The sequence below is a fragment of the Oncorhynchus tshawytscha genome, linkage group LG32 (assembly GCF_018296145.1).
Source record: "Oncorhynchus tshawytscha isolate Ot180627B linkage group LG32, Otsh_v2.0, whole genome shotgun sequence".
Classification (NCBI taxonomy): Eukaryota; Metazoa; Chordata; class Actinopteri; order Salmoniformes; family Salmonidae; genus Oncorhynchus; species Oncorhynchus tshawytscha.
In genome coordinates this window covers 4,440,316-4,458,175 of record NC_056460.1, presented here as the reverse complement: position 1 = coordinate 4,458,175, position 17,860 = coordinate 4,440,316, and the positions used below count along the sequence as shown (strand labels likewise).

Sequence of the window (17,860 nt, the reverse complement as noted above, 5' to 3'; positions counted from 1 at the left end):
CAACTCCATTTTCACCGGCGCACGCAGAGCCGCAGTTTGGCTTCATATAACCAAGTGCGTAAAAGTCCTTCCGCCAGACGAATTAGTTCCTTCTGATTTTGAATATCAATTGCTGTATGTCTGAACAAATACAAGTCGTGTGAATTACACCAAAAACAACCGATAGCAGACTCAGGAACAGGCTTGAACAATGTTTTTTTTTATATACATATCTTTGTAAAACCATAATTAGCTAAAAATGGTGGATGAATACTGGACTGTGGCACAGTGTCACAGCTGCGTAGCTGTGGGAGTTATTGAAAAGACTGGCTGTGAAAAAAGATACATTGCATGGTTATATTAGGTATTCTCCCAAGGAGAACCCACAAAGATACGTAAAAAATGCCTGGAATGATGGATAAAGGGTCGGAGTATCTCGGAAAGGGACGCTCTAACGGAACAAAAAGCCCTTCAAATGCATCGAATGGACATTTTTCTGATGAGAGTGGCAGTGACGACGAGCACGGTATAGCCTCGAACACTCATTTTGCATGTCACACTGTACATGTATTATTTTTATTATTTTGAACGCGAAAAACAGAAAATGTGTCTATTAATGTGTTATACACATTTTTCCTAATTGCAGATGTCGGAATGCGTGTGGGATCCGATTATCAAGCCAATATACCAGAATTTGATCCTGGTAAGGTTATGCTTGATCTACCTGACTGTATTCTGGTGGTAGCCTCGGTATAGGTTATGACAATACATTTAAATTAACCTTTTTACTTTTACAACCCATAGTCAGTAGTCTTTTATTTCAGAATTGAGCCAGATGTGTAGAGAATTATGGGCCCATTGAAAGATGTTGTCCATGTTTGGTTTATAGAAGCGTTTTGAAACATTTCTATCCCGAGGCTATACTTGCCCACCCTAGGCTTGCTATTGGTCTCCTTCAACTGAATTAGCAACAAAAAGCCATCTAAACAATATTAACAACAATAAAGCAGCCTCTTTAGTCCTGCATGTATTGCTTTAATTAGGCTGTTAAAATGACATGAAATTACACCATATGAAAATGTGTTTTTTCTAATTATGTGCTATATATGTGCTATATATATTTCTGTAGGTTCTACCAAGTACAGTGATAAAGATAGTGGGGGAATGTTGGTGTGGTCTCCATATCACACCATTTTCGACCCAAAATGTAAGTCAGTTTGGTTTTCACAAGCATCTTATTTCTAAAGACAACCAAAAATTGATTTTACAAAAATATTTCTAAGTAGTTTAATTAAACTATGATTTTTTCCCCCACAGTGGATGAATATATTGCCATTGCAAAAGAGAAGCATGGATATAATGTTGAGCAGGTATGTCTGCTTTTTAGGATTAATTAGGGCCACTTTTACTAAGCTTTTTCACCAATGCAGAGAATCCACCTATTTTTCAAAATCATATGAAAAACTTGAAGCATATTCACAATTTTAACATTTTCCAATCCCCCCCCCCCGACAGGCCTAACATTTACAACTGTGTGAAAGCTCAGTAAATTTGACCCACAATGTATTCATAAAATACCACGACATACTCGTATGCTCTAGTCGGCTGGCCCTCGCTACATATTCGTCGCCAGACCCACTGGCTCCAGGTCATCTACAAGTCCATGCTAGGTAAAGCTCCGCCTTATCTCAGTTCACTGGTCACGATGGCAACACCCACCCGTAGCATGCGCTCCAGCAGGTGTATCTCACTGATCATCCCTAAAGCCAACACCTCATTTGGCCGCCTTTCGTTCCAGTTCTCTGCTGCCTGTGACTGGAACGAATTGCAAAAATCGCTGAAGTTGGAGACTTTTTTATCTCCCTCACCAACTTCAAACTTCTGCTATCTGAGCAGCTAAACGATCGCTGCAGCTGTACATAGTCTATCGGTAAATAGCCCACCCAATTTTACCTACCTCATCCCCATACTGTTTATATTTATTTACTTTTCTGCTCTTTTGCACAACAATATCTCTACCTGTACATGACCATCTGATCATTTATCACTCCAGTGTTAATCTGCAAAATTGTAATTATTCGCCTACCTCCTCATGCCTTTTGCACACAATGTATATAGACTCTCTTTTTTTCTACTGTGTTATTGACTTGTTAATTGTTTACTCCATGTGTAACTCTGTGTTGTCTGTTCACACTGCTATGCTTTATCTTGGCCAGGTCGCAGTTGCAAATGAGAACTTGTTCTCAACTAGCCTACCTGGTTAAATAAAGGTGAAATAAATAAAACATTTAAAAAATACTTAAAAATAACATATTCAAATGTTATTTAGGGGAATACCTACTCTACCTATTCTAGTTCTGTTGCTCAAGCATTTCTGGCTTCGTGACGCCCCATAGACCTGCCTGGTGTCCATTCTCAGTAGATTCCACTCGTTGCTGTCCCCCACAGGCATTGGGCATGCTGTTCTGGCACAAACACAACATTGAGAAGTCCCTGGCAGACCTGCCCAACTTCACCCCCTTCCCCGACGAGTGGACCGTGGAGGATAAGGTGCTGTTCGAACAAGCCTTCAGCTTCCACGGAAAAAGCTTCCACAGGATTCAACAAATGGTAACATACATATATTAATATACAGTATCTTTTACTTGAATGTATGTCTGTATACTGTTTATACAAACATACACAAGCAGTCTGGATGAATATTGCAGTTGAATTTAAGGTAATTTACGCTTGACCCGACATCTGCATTCACCTTGAATGCAACCTGTGTGAACGTTGGGGTGATTGCCTTTTAAAGGACGCATTGTCAACAGTGCAGTGCGCTTGTCAACTGTGCAGTGCGCTTGTCAACTGTGCAATGCGCTTGTCAACTGTGCAGTGCGCTTGTCAACAGTGCAGTGCGCTTGTCAACAGTGCAGTGCGCTTGTCAACAGTGCAGTATTCTTGTCAACAGTGCAGTGCGCTTGTCAACAGTGCAGTGCGCTTGTCAACAATGCGCCTTTGATTGAATCCCGTCTTTAATGTAAGTATAAACTGTCGATTGGTACCATTTTCTCATCTGTTGTAGTTACCAGACAAATCCATATCCAGTCTTGTGAAGTATTACTACTCCTGGAAGAAGACCCGGTCCAGGACCAGCCTGATGGACCGCCAGGCCAGAAAGCTGGCAAACCGAAACGCCCAAGATGAAAGGTTAGTTGTAGCTCGCCTTTTACTACTGTCTGTCAAATTCCAAGTGGTTGGAATCCAATAACGATTTGCTTTTCTTGACATTAGTGATGAAGAAATGGAGGAGGCCAACCCCATCGAAGCAAACGATAGCGATTATGACCCCACCAAGGAGACGAAAAAAGAGGTACGTTATCTAAACTTTAGAATTTAAACTGCTGGAATGGCAGTTGGGATATATCAAACAGTAATCAGTGACCAGCATTCACTTACAATTAGTAGAGTAGACAGACGCCAAAGAAAATAGTGAAATAAAATGCAAGGTGTTATGATGTGGGGGGAAGGTTAGTGTTAGGATATACAGTAGACAAACACACTACCCAGGATACACTTCCACACTCCATCCCCAGGTGGCCGTAACCTTGCCCAGGTATTAAGCCTGCTTGATAAGCACATCAGGTGCTGCCAATTAAGGGTGATCATCGGTCAGTGTCCCAGCTTGCAAGCTGTGAGGTTGCTAGTTGGTTTGGTGGCCATGAGGCCTTTCGTTTAGTTTTGAATCTTTAGTTTAGTCATACTTGTTTGTGGTTTCCTTTTTGTATGCATGTATTTTTGTCACCATCTGAACAAATGATAATCCACTTGGATGACGAACGAGGTCAAGAGAGACAGAGCTAGCCCTGGACCAAGATAAGATTGCTGTCTCCCTGGACACGGTCCTCCAATGCACAGAGTTCTCACAAATGCACACGTTCAGGTTACAGACCATGTATCTAGGCCTAGGACCACTAGATACAGCGAGTGAAACAATATCCGTAGGCTAGTTATTGGGTTAGTAACAAAGGTCACACTAAAAAAGGTACAGTAAGCGATGCATAAAGTAAACGCAACAGGGTCAATTTCCGCAACAACTAAGAGCGTTTGAAGCACTAAACTTTTACACAGTTTTGGTTCCATAGCTATTACGTTGTAGCAGAGAGACGCACACCCGTGGACTAGAATCCTGCATCGGGATGGATACCCACTGTTGACCCGCAAAAAAACATTTATGGCAGGTGGAATGAAAAGTCTTTCAACCCGTGGGTTGGATCGCAGTTCAGAACAATTATATTGCAGGTCAAAAGGTTTAAATCAACATTTATTTTACAAACCCAGGAGCTTGTTGAATTGTTGCGATTTCCATTATGTGCACGGTGAGCCAGACATAGTCTAGGCTACCAGCCACACAGCGAGAGTGGAGCAGGGAACTATTCATTATTTGTGTGTTGTTGAAACGTTCCTAATTTGTCCATGTGCTGACCTTACGTTTCCTTCCACCACGCAACAATACATACATTTATTTTCCCTGGCGCCTAGCTCACGCAAAAATGGCTAACGTAACAGGAGAAATGGAAAGAAAGGTTATGATGGTGGATTACACCATCGTGGAAACATATGCTCCGCGAGTGAAATTGGAAGGATTTTGTAGTCATTGTGGACAAACAACCCAGGAGATGGATACACAGCCTGCAAAAGTGCAAGCAGGTATTTGTTTACGATAATTCAGTTAATTATCAATGAATTATTACATTAATTCAGGCTTTTGTTCATTTAGACCATATGCAGGCTGTATAAAGTCTAAACCTACTAAATAAATTTAGGATAATTTTGCAGCCTATAGCTTATTCGATTCTGGGATTTTTTTATTTGGTTCAATTAAACTATTTTATTATCTAAACAATATTGAATGTAAAGGTATTGTTTCGTTATGACGCCTATAGGCTTTAATTAGGTAAGAAGGCTAATTATAAGGATTTTTCTCAAAGCGATTTAAATTGTCAATGTGCGCCGCATTAAGAAAATAAGATAAGGCTATCGTTCTTAATTCATGGCATGGTTTCCTTTTATCCAAATGTTTAATAGACATGCAGGCAAATTCTTTCATGCAAGGAGGGGAAATAAAATGACATTTTATTTGTCACATGTGCTGATTACAACAGGTGTAGGTAGACCTTACAGTGAAATGCTTACTTACAAGCCCTTAACCAACTATGCAGTTAAGAAAATACACAAAAAAAGAGTAAAGAGATAAGAATAACAAATCATTAATGAGCAGCAGTAAATAACAATAGCGGGGCTATATGCAGGGGGTACCGGTACAGAGTCAATGTGCGGGGCACCGATGTCGAGGTAATTGAGTAATATGAACATGTAGGTATAGAGTTATTAAGGTGACTATGCATAGATAATAACAGAGTAGCAGCAGCATAGAAGAGGGGAGGGGGGCAACGCAAATAGTCTGGGTAGCCATTTTATTAGCTGTTCATGAGTGTTATGGCTTGGGGGGTAGAATCTGTTTGAAGCCTCTTGGACCGAGACTTGGCGCTCCGGTACCACTTGCCGTGTGGTAGCAGAGAGAACAGTCTATGACTAGGGTGGCTGGAGTCTGACAATTTTTTGGGCCTTCCTCTGACACTGCCTGGTATAGAGGTCCTGGATGGCAGGAAGTTTGGCCCTGGTGATGTACTGGGCCTTACGCACTACCCTCTGTGTTCCCTGTGTTCCTGTGTTCCCTGCGGTCGGAGGCCAAGTAGTTGCCATACCAGGCAGTGATGCAACCCGCCAGATGTTCTCGATGGTGCAGCTGTAAAACATTTGAGGATCTGAGGACCCATGCCAAATCTTTTCATTCTCCTGAAAGGGGAATAGATTTTGTCATGCCCTCTTCATGACTGTCTTGGTGTGCTTGGACCATTTTAGTTTGTTAGTGATGTGGACGCCAAGGAACTTGGTGAAAATGGTGGTGTGCTCAGTCCTCCTTTTCCTGTAGTCCACAATCATCTCCTTTGTCTTGATCACATTGGGGGAGAGGTTGTTGTCCTTGCACCACACGGTCAGGTCTCTGACCTCCTCCCTATAGGCTGTCTCAACGTTGTTGGTGATCAGGCCTACCACTGTTGGGTCATCAGCAAACTTAATGATAGTGTTGGAATTGTGCCTGGCCGTGCAGTCACGAGTGAACAGGGAGTACAGGAGGGGACTGAGCACGCACCCCTGAGGGGCCCCCGTATTGAGGATCAGCTTCCGGGTTCGTCCCACTCCTTGAAAGCGGCAGCGCTACCCTTTTAGCTCAGTACGAATGTTGGTTGGGGTATGTACATAGACTCACTGTGGGGACAATGTCCTCAATGCACTTATTGATAAAGCCAGTGACTGATGTGGTGTACTCCATCAATTCCATCGGAAGAATCCAGGAACATATTCCAGTCTGTGCTACAGTCCTGTGGTTTAGCATCTGCTTCATCTGACCACTTTCACTGGTCACTGGCGCTTCCTGCTTTACTTTTTGCTTGTAAGCAGGAATCAGGAGGATAGAATTATGGTCAGATTTGCCAAATGGAGGGCAAGGGAGAGCTTTGTACTCATCTCTGTGTGTGGAGTAAAGGTGGTCTAGACTTTTTTCCCTCTAGTTGCACATTTAACATGCTGATAAGGTAAAACTGATTTAAATTTCCCTGCATTAAAGTCCCTTTCGTCTAGGAGTGCTGGCTATGTATTAGCATTTTCCTGTTTGCTTATGGCCTTATACAGCTCATTGAGTGTGGTTTTAGTGCCAGCATCTGTCTGTGGTGGTATGCAGACAGCTACGAAAAATACAGAAACTCTCTTGGTAGATAGTGTGGTCTACAGCTTATCATAAAATGGCCTAACACTCTGGTCATAACTTTTTTGAAATAAATTGATGTTATTTGGCGTGTCATAGATCGGTTCTTGGAACAATTCTATGCTGGTGGGTCGTGTTGAGGGAAAATATCTGTCTTGATATCGGGTGGGGCTCGGAATTGATGTGGCGGGGGCGGGTTCGGGTCCAAAAAACAGAGCCGTGCAGGACTCTACCACACATATGTGCAGAAACTCTGGTACTGTGAGAGCACAGTCTTGCATTGTGCTCATCTGAATATCAGTGGTGCTGCTCATGGCAACTTCATATCGCTGAGTCTCACTTTAATATGACACTTCTTGTAACTTGCAAAAGCTTCAGAACATACGCACATCCAGGTACTTTTTTGCAGGTGTGTCAGTTGTAGGTGAACTCATTACCAATTAAAATGAGAGCACCACACTGCTGTTCATCTTCCCAGGTGATTTTTCATTGATGCCTGATGAACACCTGAGTCAAAACGTATCAATAAAATCACCTGGGAGCATGAACAGGAGTGTGCGGCATTTCCTTATAATATACCTCTTAAAACATACTCCCAGGTGTCATGTCATATGTCCTAACAATGACCCAATAGATGTTACGAACAGTTGTGACAGCTAATAGAAAGTTTACCTACGCCTCTCCAGAGCCACACGGAGCCCCAGCCCCTGAGCTCCTCCAAGATTGGGCTTGGCCGAAGGGAGCACCTGACGCTCATGCACCGGCACCACTCACAGCGTTCCAAGTGCCGGCCGCCCAAGGGCATGTATCTGACCCAGGAGGATGTGGTGGCAGTGTCGTGCAGCTCCAGCGCTGCCAACACCGTCCTTCGGCAGCTGGACATGGAGCTGGTGGGCCTCAAAAGACAGGTGAGCTTTGGGGATTCTGGTCTCAATGCAGGGCAACCTGGGTCCTCAAGGTGCTTGAGTTGAGGCTTTTTCACAGTACATTTTAGTCATTAGTTTATATATATAGTACCAGTGAAAAGTTTGGCTACACCTACTCATTCAAGGGTTTTTCTTTATTTTGACAATTTTCTACATTGTACAATAATAGTGAAGACATCAAAACTATGAAATAACACATGGAATCATGTAGTATCCAAAAGGTGTTAAACAAATCTAAATATATTTTATATTTGAGATTCTTCAAAGTAGCCACACTTTGCCTTGACAGCTTTGCACACTCGAGGAATGATTTTCCAACAGTCTTGAAGGAGTATGCTGACATATGCTGAGCACTTGTTGACTGCTTTTCCTTCACTCTGCAGTCCAACTCATCCCAAACCATCTCAATTGGGTTGAGGTCGGTTGATTGTGGAGGCCATCTAATGTAGCACTCCATCAAATTAATTACTTAAATCATACAATGTCATTTTCTGGATTTTTGTTTTAGATTCCGTCTCTCACAGTTGAAGTGTACCTATGATAAAAAATTACAGACCTCTACATGCTTTGTAAGTAGGAAAACCTGCAAAATCGGCAGTGTATCAAATACGTGTTCTCCCCACTGTACTTGTTCTGAAAGGCTCCAGGGTCTGCAACACCACTAAGAAAGGGGCACCATCAAGCAAGCGGCACCATGAATACCAAGGAGCTCTCCCAACAGGTCAGGGACAAAGTTGTGGAGAAGTACAGATCAGGGTTGGGTTATAAAAAAAATATCAGAAACTTTGAACATCCCACAGAGCACCATAAAATCCATTATTAAAAAATGGAAAGAATATGGCACCAAGACTAACTTGCCAAGAGAGGGCCGCCCACCAAAACTCACAGACCAGGCAAGGAGGGCATTAATCAGAGAGACAACAAAGAGACCAAAGATAAACCTGAAGGAGCTGCAAAGCTCCACAGCAGTGATTTGAGTATCTGGCCATAGGACCACTTTAAGCCATACGTACACTCCACAGAGCTAGGCTTTACGGAAGAGTGGACAGAAAAAAGCCATTGCTCAAATAAAAAAATAAGCAAACACGTTTGTTGTTCACCAAAAGGCATGTGGGAGACTCCCCAAACATATGGAAGAAGGTACTCTGGTCAGATGAGACTAAAATGTTGCTTTTTGGCCATCAAGGAAAATGCTATGTCTGGTACAAACCCAACACCTCCCATCAGTGAAGCATCATGCTGTGGGGTTGTTTTTCATTGGCAGGGACTGGGAAAATGGTCAGAATCGAAGGAATGATGGATGGCGCTAAATACAGGGAAATTCTTGAGGGAAACCTGTTTCAATCTTCCAGAGATTTGAGACTGGGACGGAGGTTCACCTTCCAGCAGGACAATAACCCTAAGCATACTGCTAAAGCAACACTCAAGTGGTTTAAAGGGGAAACATTTAAATGTCTTGGAATGGTCTAGTCAAAGCCCAGACATCAATCAAATTGAGAGTCTGTGGTATGACTTAATGATTGCTGCACACCAATGGAACCCATCCAACTTAAAGGAGCTGGAGCAGTTTTGCTTGAAGAATGGGCGAAAATCCCACTTGCAAGATGTGCCAAGCTTATAGAGTTATACCCCAAAAGACGTGTAGCTGTAATTGCTGCAAAAGGTGGCTCTACAAAGTATTGACTTTGTTGGGGTGAATAGTTATGCACGCTCAAGTTCTCTATTTTTTTGTCTCGTTTCTTTCAGAAGAAAACATATTTTGCATCTTCAAAGTGGTAGGCATGTTGTGTAAATCAAATGACACAAACCCCACAAAAAAATAGATTTTAATTCCAGGTTATACGGCAACAAATTGGAAAAAATGCCAACGGGGGTGAATACTTTCACAAGGAACTGTACCACCCCTCAGTTGTCACAACACAACTGATTGGCTCAAACGCATGAAGGAAAGAAATTTCACGAATTAACTTTAACAAGGCACACATGTTAATTGAAAATCATTCATCATGAAGCTGGTTGAGAGAATGCCAAGAGTGTGCAAAGCTGTCATCAAGGCAAATGGTGGCTATTTGAAGAATCTAAAATATATTTTGATTTGGTTACTACATGATTCCATATGTTATTTCATAGTTTTGATGTCTTCACTATTCTACAATGTAGAAAATAGTACAAATGAAGAAGAACCCTTGAATGAGTAGGTGTGTCCAAACTTTTGACTGGTACTGTATATATACACAAATGTGGACTCCCCTTCAAATTCGTAGATTTGGCTAATTCAGCCACAGCCATTGCTGACTGGTGTATAAAATCGAGCAGAGCCATGCAATCTCCATAGACAAACATTCACAGTAGAATGGCCTTACCGAAGAGCTCAGTAACTTTCAACGTGGCATCGTCGTAGGATGCCACCTTTCCAAAATTCAGTTAATCAAATTTCTGCCCTGCTATAGCTGCCCCAGTCAACTGTAAGTGCTGTTATTGTGAAGTGGAAACATCTAGGAGCAACAACGGCTCAGCCGCGAAGTGGTAGGCCACACAAGCTCACAGAACGAGACTACCGAGTGCTGAAGCGCGTCAAACTCGTCTGTCCTCAGTTGCAACACTCACTACAGAGTTCCAAACTGCCTCTGGAAGCAATGTCAGCACAAGAACTGTTTGTCAGGAGCTTTATGAAATAGGTTTCCATTGCCAAGCAGCCGCACACAAACCTATGATCACCATGCGCAATGCCAAGCGTCGGCTGGAGTGGTGTAAAGCTCGCCACCATTGGACTCTGGAGCAGTGGAAACATGTCCTCTGGAGTGATTAATCACGCTTCACCATCGATGTCTGACGGACGAATCTGGGTTTGGCGGATGCCAGGATCTACCTGCCCCAATGTATAGTGCCAACTGTAAAGTTTGGTGCAGGAATAACGGTGGGGTTTTTCATGGTTCGGGCTCTAGCCCCCTTAGTTCCAGTAAAAGGAAATCTTAATGCTACAGCACACCATTACCTTCTAGATGATAGTGTTTCCAACTTTGTAGCAACAGTTTGGGGAAGGCCCTTTCCTGTTACAGCTTGACAACGCCTCTGTGCAAAGCGAGGTCCATACAGAAATGGTTTGTCAAGATCAGTGTGGAAGAACGTGACTGGCCTGCAGAGCCCATCGAACACCTTTAGGATGAATTGGAACGCCGACTGCATGCCAGGCCTAATCGCCCAACATCAGTGCCCAACCTCACTAATGCTCTTGTGGCTAGATGGAAGCAAGTCCCCGAAGCAATGGTCCAACATCTATTGGAAAGCCTTCCCTGAAGAGTAGAGGCTGTTATAGCAGCAAAGGGGGACCAACTCCATATTTATGCCCATGATTTTGGAATGAAATGTTCAAGCAACTGTCCACATACTTTTGGTCATGTAGTGTATCAGCACTACTTACTGCATTGTGGTGTTCTAAGCATATGTACGGTGCCTTAAAAAAAGGATACACACCCCTTGACTTTTTCAATATTTTGTGTTACAATGTGGGATTAAAAGGGATTTGTAACTTTTTGTCAATGATTTACATGTCAAAGTGGAAGAATGTAAGTGTTTTATTTTTCTTAAATTCTCTTGAATACATGTATTCAACCCTCTGAGTCAGTACATATTAATCACCTTTAGCAGCAATTTTAAAGCTGTGAGTCTTTCTGGGTAAATCCAAGAGATTAAAAAAAAAGCAAATATTGTACATTCTTCAAGCTCTGTCAAGTTGGTCATTGCAAGACATCCATTTAAGTCTTGCCATAGAATTGCAAGCTGATTTAAGTCAAAACTAACTACACTACTCAGGAACTTTCAATGTCGTCTTGGTCAACTCCAGTGTATATTTGGCCTTGTGTTTTAGGTTATTGTTCTGCTGAAAGGTGAATGTGTCTCCCAGTGTCTGTTGGAAAGCTGACTGAACCAGGTTTTAATCTAGGATTTTGCCTGTGCTTTGATCTATTCCGTTTCTTTTTATCCACCCCCCCAAAAAAGTATTAGCCGATGACAACCATACTCATAACATGATGCAGCCATCACCATGGTTGAAAATATGAAGTATGGTACTCAGTGATGTGTTGAATTTGCCCCAAGCATAGCGCTTTGTATTCAGGACAGTTAATTAGCCAATTTGTTTGCAGTTTTGCTTTAATGCTTTATGGCAAACAGGATGCATGTCTGAGAAAAAAAAATCTGTACAGGCTTCCTTCTCATTCTTGACATTTAGGTTAGTATTGTGGAGTAACTACAATGTTGTTCATCCATCTCCAGCTTTCTCCTATCACAGGCATTTAAACTGTTTTAAAGTCACTATTGGCCTCATGGTGAAATCCCTGAGTTTTCCTTCCTCTCCGACAACAGAGTTAGGAAGGACGCTTGTATCTTTGTAGTGACTGGGTGTATTAATACACCATCCAAAGTGTAATTAATAACTTCACCATGCTTCTAAGGGATATTCATTGTCTGATTTTTTTCCTTCTTTTTTCCATGTACCAGTAGGTGCCCTTTGAGGCGTTGGAAAACCTCTCTGGTCTTTGTGGTTGAAATTCACTGCTCAACTGAACAACTTTACAGATAATTGTATATGTGTGGGTACAGAGTCATTTAATTAACATGTTAAACACATTGCACACAGTGAGTCCATGCAACTTATTATGTGACTTGTTAAGCACATTTTTACTCCTGAACGTATTTAGACTTGCCATAAAAGGGGTTGAATACTTGGACTCAAGACATTTCAGCTTTTCATTTTTTAAATTATTAATTTGTAAACATTTCTAAAAACATAATTCTACTTTGACATTATGGGGTATTGTGCTTGGGCTGTAACAACAAAATGTCGATAAAGTCAAGGGATGTGAGTACTTTCTGAAGGCACTATGAATTTATCCCACAGGTTCAAAATGCAAAGCAACTGAACAGTGGTCTGAAACACAGGATGGAAGCGGGCATTGATGACTTCAGGCTGCCAGAGGTATGTGCCAAATGTTTAGATTTCAGTGAGAAAGGGACCTAGAACAAAGCTTATTTCTCAAATGGTGTGCACAAGTTGGTTTATATCCTTGTAAGTGAGCATTTATCCTTTGCCAAAATAATCCATCCACCTGACAGGTGTGGCATATCAAGAAGCTTATTAAAACGACATGATCATTACACAGGTGCACCTTGTGCTGGGGACAATAAAAGGCCACTCTAAAATGCCACAGATGTCTCAAGTTTTGAGGGAGTGTGCAATTGGCACTCTGACTGCAGGAATGTCCACCAGAGGTGTTGCCAGGTCATTTAATGTTCATTTCTCTACTATCAGTGGCTTCCAACATTGTGTTAGAGAATTTGATAGTAAGTCCAAATGGCCTCAACTGCAGACTTGTGTAACCAGGCCAGGACCGCCACATCCGGCTTCTTCACCTGCGGAAATGTCTGAGACAAGCCACCCGGACAGCTGATGAGACTCGTCGTCCTCACCAGGATCTTGACCTGACTGCAGTTTGGCGTCGTAACGGACTTCAGTGGGGAAATGCTCACCTTCGATGGCTGCTGGAACACTGGAGAAGTGTGCTCTTTATGGATAAATCCCAGCTTCAACTGTACCGGCCAGATGGCAGACAGCATATATGGCGTCATGTGGGCGAGCGGTTTGCTGATGTCAATGTTGTGAACAGTGCCCCATGGTGGGGGGTTATGGTATGGGCAGGCATAAGCTACAGACAACTGCATTTTACCTATGGCAATTTGAATGCACAGAGATAGCAAAGAGATCCTGAGGCCCATCGTCTTGCCATTCAACCCGCCACGATCACTTCATGGTTCAGCATGACAATGCACAGCCCCATGTCGCAAAGATCTGTAAACAATTCCTGGAAGTTAAAAAAAATGTCCCAGTTCTTCCATGACCTGCATACTCACTAGACATGTCACCCACGACCAGTTCCCGCCAATATCCAGCAACTTCGCACACCCACCCGAAGAGTAGTGGGACAACATTCGACAGGCCACAATCAACAGCCTGATCAACTCTATAGTGAAGGAGATGGTGTGCTGCATGAGGCAAATGGTCACACCAGATACTGACTGGTTTTCTGATGCAAGCCCCTACTTTTTTTTAAGCTATCTGAGTCAACAGATACATCTGTATTCCCAGTCATGTGAAATTCATAGATTAGGCCCTAAACAATTCATTTAAATTAACTGATTTCCTTATGAGCTGCAACTCAGTAAAATCTTTGCAAATGTTACATTTGTTTTTGTTCAGTGTATAATATCAGGTATTCTTTGTCTGTTCTAGTGCAACCAAAAAGTTAATGCCCGCTGGACAACAGATGAACAGCTTCTGGCAGTTCAAGGTAAACCTAAGTTCTTTGTGCGTTTGTAGTCAGGTCATGTTCTTGTCCATGGCCCGCCAGTCTGTTTACCTTGTGCAATTTCAGAATATTTGTTGTTTCACCAGGTGTCCGGAAGTACGGGAAAGACTTCCAGGCCATTGCCGACGTTATCGGTAATAAGACGGTAGGGCAGGTAAAGAACTTCTTTGTGAACTACCGCCGCCGGTTTAACCTGGAGGAGGTGCTGCAGGAGTGGGAGGCGGAGCAGGGAACTGGCACCCCCAACGTTGACACTGCCACCTCTGGCGAGGAGGGGAAGAACAGCTCCATCACCCCTTCTGGGAAGAGTACGGACGAAGAGGAGGAGGAGGTGGTGGAGCGTTCCTTTATTCCCCTAAAACATTTTTTTTTACCTTCCCAGAAACCCCTTCTGTGATTTCGCTATGGGAGTTGGCCTCCCACAAGCAGGTTTTTGCTCCAACAATTCTCTAACACTGCAGTTTCATAAACATTCCTTCATGAAAAGGTGTCTTAACATTATAGTGAGGGCATAAGATGTCATAAGCAGTTATGATTGTGCCAAAGTTCCTAACAATGTTAGTTGCATGTGGACATTCACACCTTGGAAGGGGTGGGGGCAATATGCAAAACACTACATTTTCAATTCACAATTTATTATTCTACAAATTTTCATCGACTTGATAACGTGTAGAAATATCTGAATGTGGTTGACTGGTCTTTTACTTTTGAATGGTCGTTTACTCCTTGCATGATGTGTAGCTAAGTATTATTTCATAACCAGTGGTAGATGGCCATGCTATACAGTATAGAAAATAGTATAATACAAAACACTGCATGACCAAAAGTATGGACAGTAAGGACAACTGCTCGTCGAACATCTCATTCCAAAATTATGGGCATTGATATGGAGTAGGTCCCTCCTTTGCTACTATAACAGCCTCCACTTTTCTGGGAAGGCTTTCCACTAGATGTTGGAACATTGCTACAGGGACTTGCTTCCATTCAGCCACAGAGCATTAGTGAGGTCGGGCACTGATGTTGGGCGATTAGGCCTGGCTCACAGTTGGCATTCCAACTCATCCCAAAGGTGTTCAATGGAGTTGAGGTCAGGGCTCTGTGCAGGCCAGTCAAGTTCTTCCACACCAATCTCGACAAAACAAATCTACAATCTATACACAATACCCCACAATGACAGAGCAAAAACAGGTTTGTTAAATGTTTGCTAATTTATTACAAATAAAAACACTGATCACATTTACATAAGTATTCAGACCCTTTACTCAGTACTTTGTTGAAGCACCTTTGGCAGCGAGCACAGCCTTGAGTCATTGGGTATGACGCTACAAGCTTGGCACCCATGTTTGGAGAGTTTCTCCCATTGTTCTCTGGAAATCCTCTCAAGCTCTGTCAGGCTGGATGGGGAGCGTCGCAACACAGCTATTTTCATGTCTCTCCAGAGATGCTTGATCAGGTTCAAGTCCGGGCTCTAGCTGGGCCACTCAAGGGCATTCAGGAGACTTGTCCCAAAGCCACTACTGTGTTGTCTTGGCTGTGTGCTTAGGGTCATTGTCTTGTTGGACTGAGGTCCTGAGCACTCTGGAGAAGGATCGCGCTGTACTTTGCTCCGTTCATCTTTCCCTCGATTCTGACTAGTCTCCCAGTCCCTTCTGCTGAAAAACATCCCCACAGCATGATGCTGCCCCCACTATGCCTCACCGTAGGGATGGTGCCAGGTTTCCTCCATACGTGACGCTTGGCATTCAGGCCAAAGAGTTCAAGCTTGGTTTCATCAGACCAGATAATCTTGTTTGTAATGGTCAGAGTCTTTAGGTGCCTTTTGGCAAACTCCAAGGGGGCTGTCATGTGCCTTTTAAGGAGTAGCTTCTGTCTGGCCACTCTACCATAAAGGCGTGATTGGTGGAGGACTGCAGAGATGGGAGAACCTTACAGAAGGACAACCGTCTCCACAGAGGAACTCTGGAGCTCTGTCAGAGTGACCATCGGGTTCTTGGTCACCTCCCTGACCAAGGCCCTTCTCCCATGATTGTTCAGTTTGGCCGGGTGGCCAGCTCTAGGAAGTGTCTTGGTAGTTCCAAACGTCCTTCATTTAAGAATGGAGGCCACTGTTTTCTTGGGGACGTTCAATGCCTAGACACAATCCTGTCTCGGAGCTCTACGGACAATTATTTCGACTTCATGGCTTGGTTTTTCCTCTGACATGCACTGTCAACTGTGGGACCTTATATAGACAGGTGTGTGTGTGGACATGATTTTGAACGGCACAATCAATTGCATTTACCACACAGGTGGACTCAATCAAGTTGTAAAACCATCAAGGATGATCAATGGAAACAGGATGCACCTGAGCTCAATTTCGATTCTCATAGCAAAGGGTCTGAATAATATGTAAATCAAGGTATTTATGTTAATAGATTTGCAAAAAATTCTAAAGACCTGTTTTTGCTTTGTCATTATATGTCGATGGGAGAATAAAAAATGTTTAAAAAAATCTATTTTAGATAAAGGCTGTAATGTAAAAGGGTTCACAATACTTTTCCAAATGCACTGTATGCTGTAATGTATTGCCCATCTGTGTTTTGGTCTGAAATCCCAACTCACGCCTCTCTCTTCCAGGGCCAGGTGACCCTCTCGTCAGGCCCTTCTCCCGCTGCAACTTTCCAGACCCTGGTGACGTCGTCGGCAACCTCGCTCAACCAGCCACCCCCGCTCCTACGGCCCTCCCTGCCGGCCACCCCAGCCCTCCACAGGCAGCCGCCCCCTCTCCAGCAGCAGGCCCGCTTCCTCCAACCCCGGCCCGTGCTCAACCAGCCCCCCACTCATCCGGCCCTCCAACCCCCAGCCCCCACGCCTCAATCCCCGGCCTCTTGTCCCCACCTCCACAGGGTGCCCAGGCTCCAGCCAGCCGCCCCCCACCCTGGTGGGTATCCCATCGGAGATGCCGTCCTCCTCCACGCTGCACTGAGTGTGTGCAATGGCGAAGGAAGAAAACTGAAAAGTCGTGGTCGTTTTTTTTTTACTTGGTCGTTTGTTTGCTGTTGTTTTCCTGAAGGTCGTCAATCGTTGGTTGTTATGAGGAAATTATGTATATTAATGAGAAAAGTAAAACCGTTGAAGTTTTTAAAGTATATGTATATTAGGTTAGGTCTTAGTTTTTTTATTTATTTGAAATCACTTTTTTTTAATTCACTCATCTTTAACAGACTTGCTTAGATGTTATGTGTTGGTGATGTTAAAGATTTACTAGAAGCATTGGTTCTTTTTGAAAGTGTTCTTGGCTTCTGGTTAATGTATATTTTACAAACTGGCAAAATTTGCAAGTAGTATATAAACAAAAGGTATATTGAAGACACTATGATGGACAATACACACAACTAGTGATTTACTGTAACGCATATTTGTTCTTTGAGCGAATATAGACGTTTATCTTTTATATAAGCATTATTTATTTTTCTACTCGGTGCTATGGACTTGACTGATTTTTGCCTATGTCCAGTATAATAATAACCATTGTGTAAGTGCTCTTACACGTCTAGGACAACTGTATTTACATGATTGAATTCATCTAAACTGGAAGAAACCGATTGAAAAAAATGATGAACCGGTTAATAAAATGAACTTGTTTAATGTAATATTAAGCTACGAGGGTGTCACTGTCAGTCAATTGATTGTTGTAGTCAGTGAGCCACATTTTCAGGAATTTGTTTAAATGATTTTCATTTAAGATATATTGAAGAACAAAATGTTTGACTTCTGTACAGTTGTGTAATTTGTTTGCA

General features: G+C 42.9%; 1 protein-coding gene across 1 annotated transcript; it reads left to right on the top strand.

Moving 5' to 3' along the window:
- The first annotated feature begins 248 nt into the window (after positions 1-248).
- Positions 249-17,188, top strand: rcor3 (REST corepressor 3). The gene is given in 13 exon segments (XM_024396773.2): positions 249-505; positions 626-682; positions 1,109-1,186; positions 1,297-1,349; positions 2,428-2,589; positions 3,047-3,171; positions 3,256-3,334; positions 7,477-7,698; positions 12,617-12,694; positions 14,006-14,063; positions 14,168-14,412; positions 16,698-16,891; positions 16,893-17,188. Coding segments are annotated over 13 exon segments (1,629 nt in total). The 5' UTR covers positions 249-381; the 3' UTR covers positions 17,047-17,188.
- The last annotated feature ends 672 nt before the right edge of the window (positions 17,189-17,860 follow it).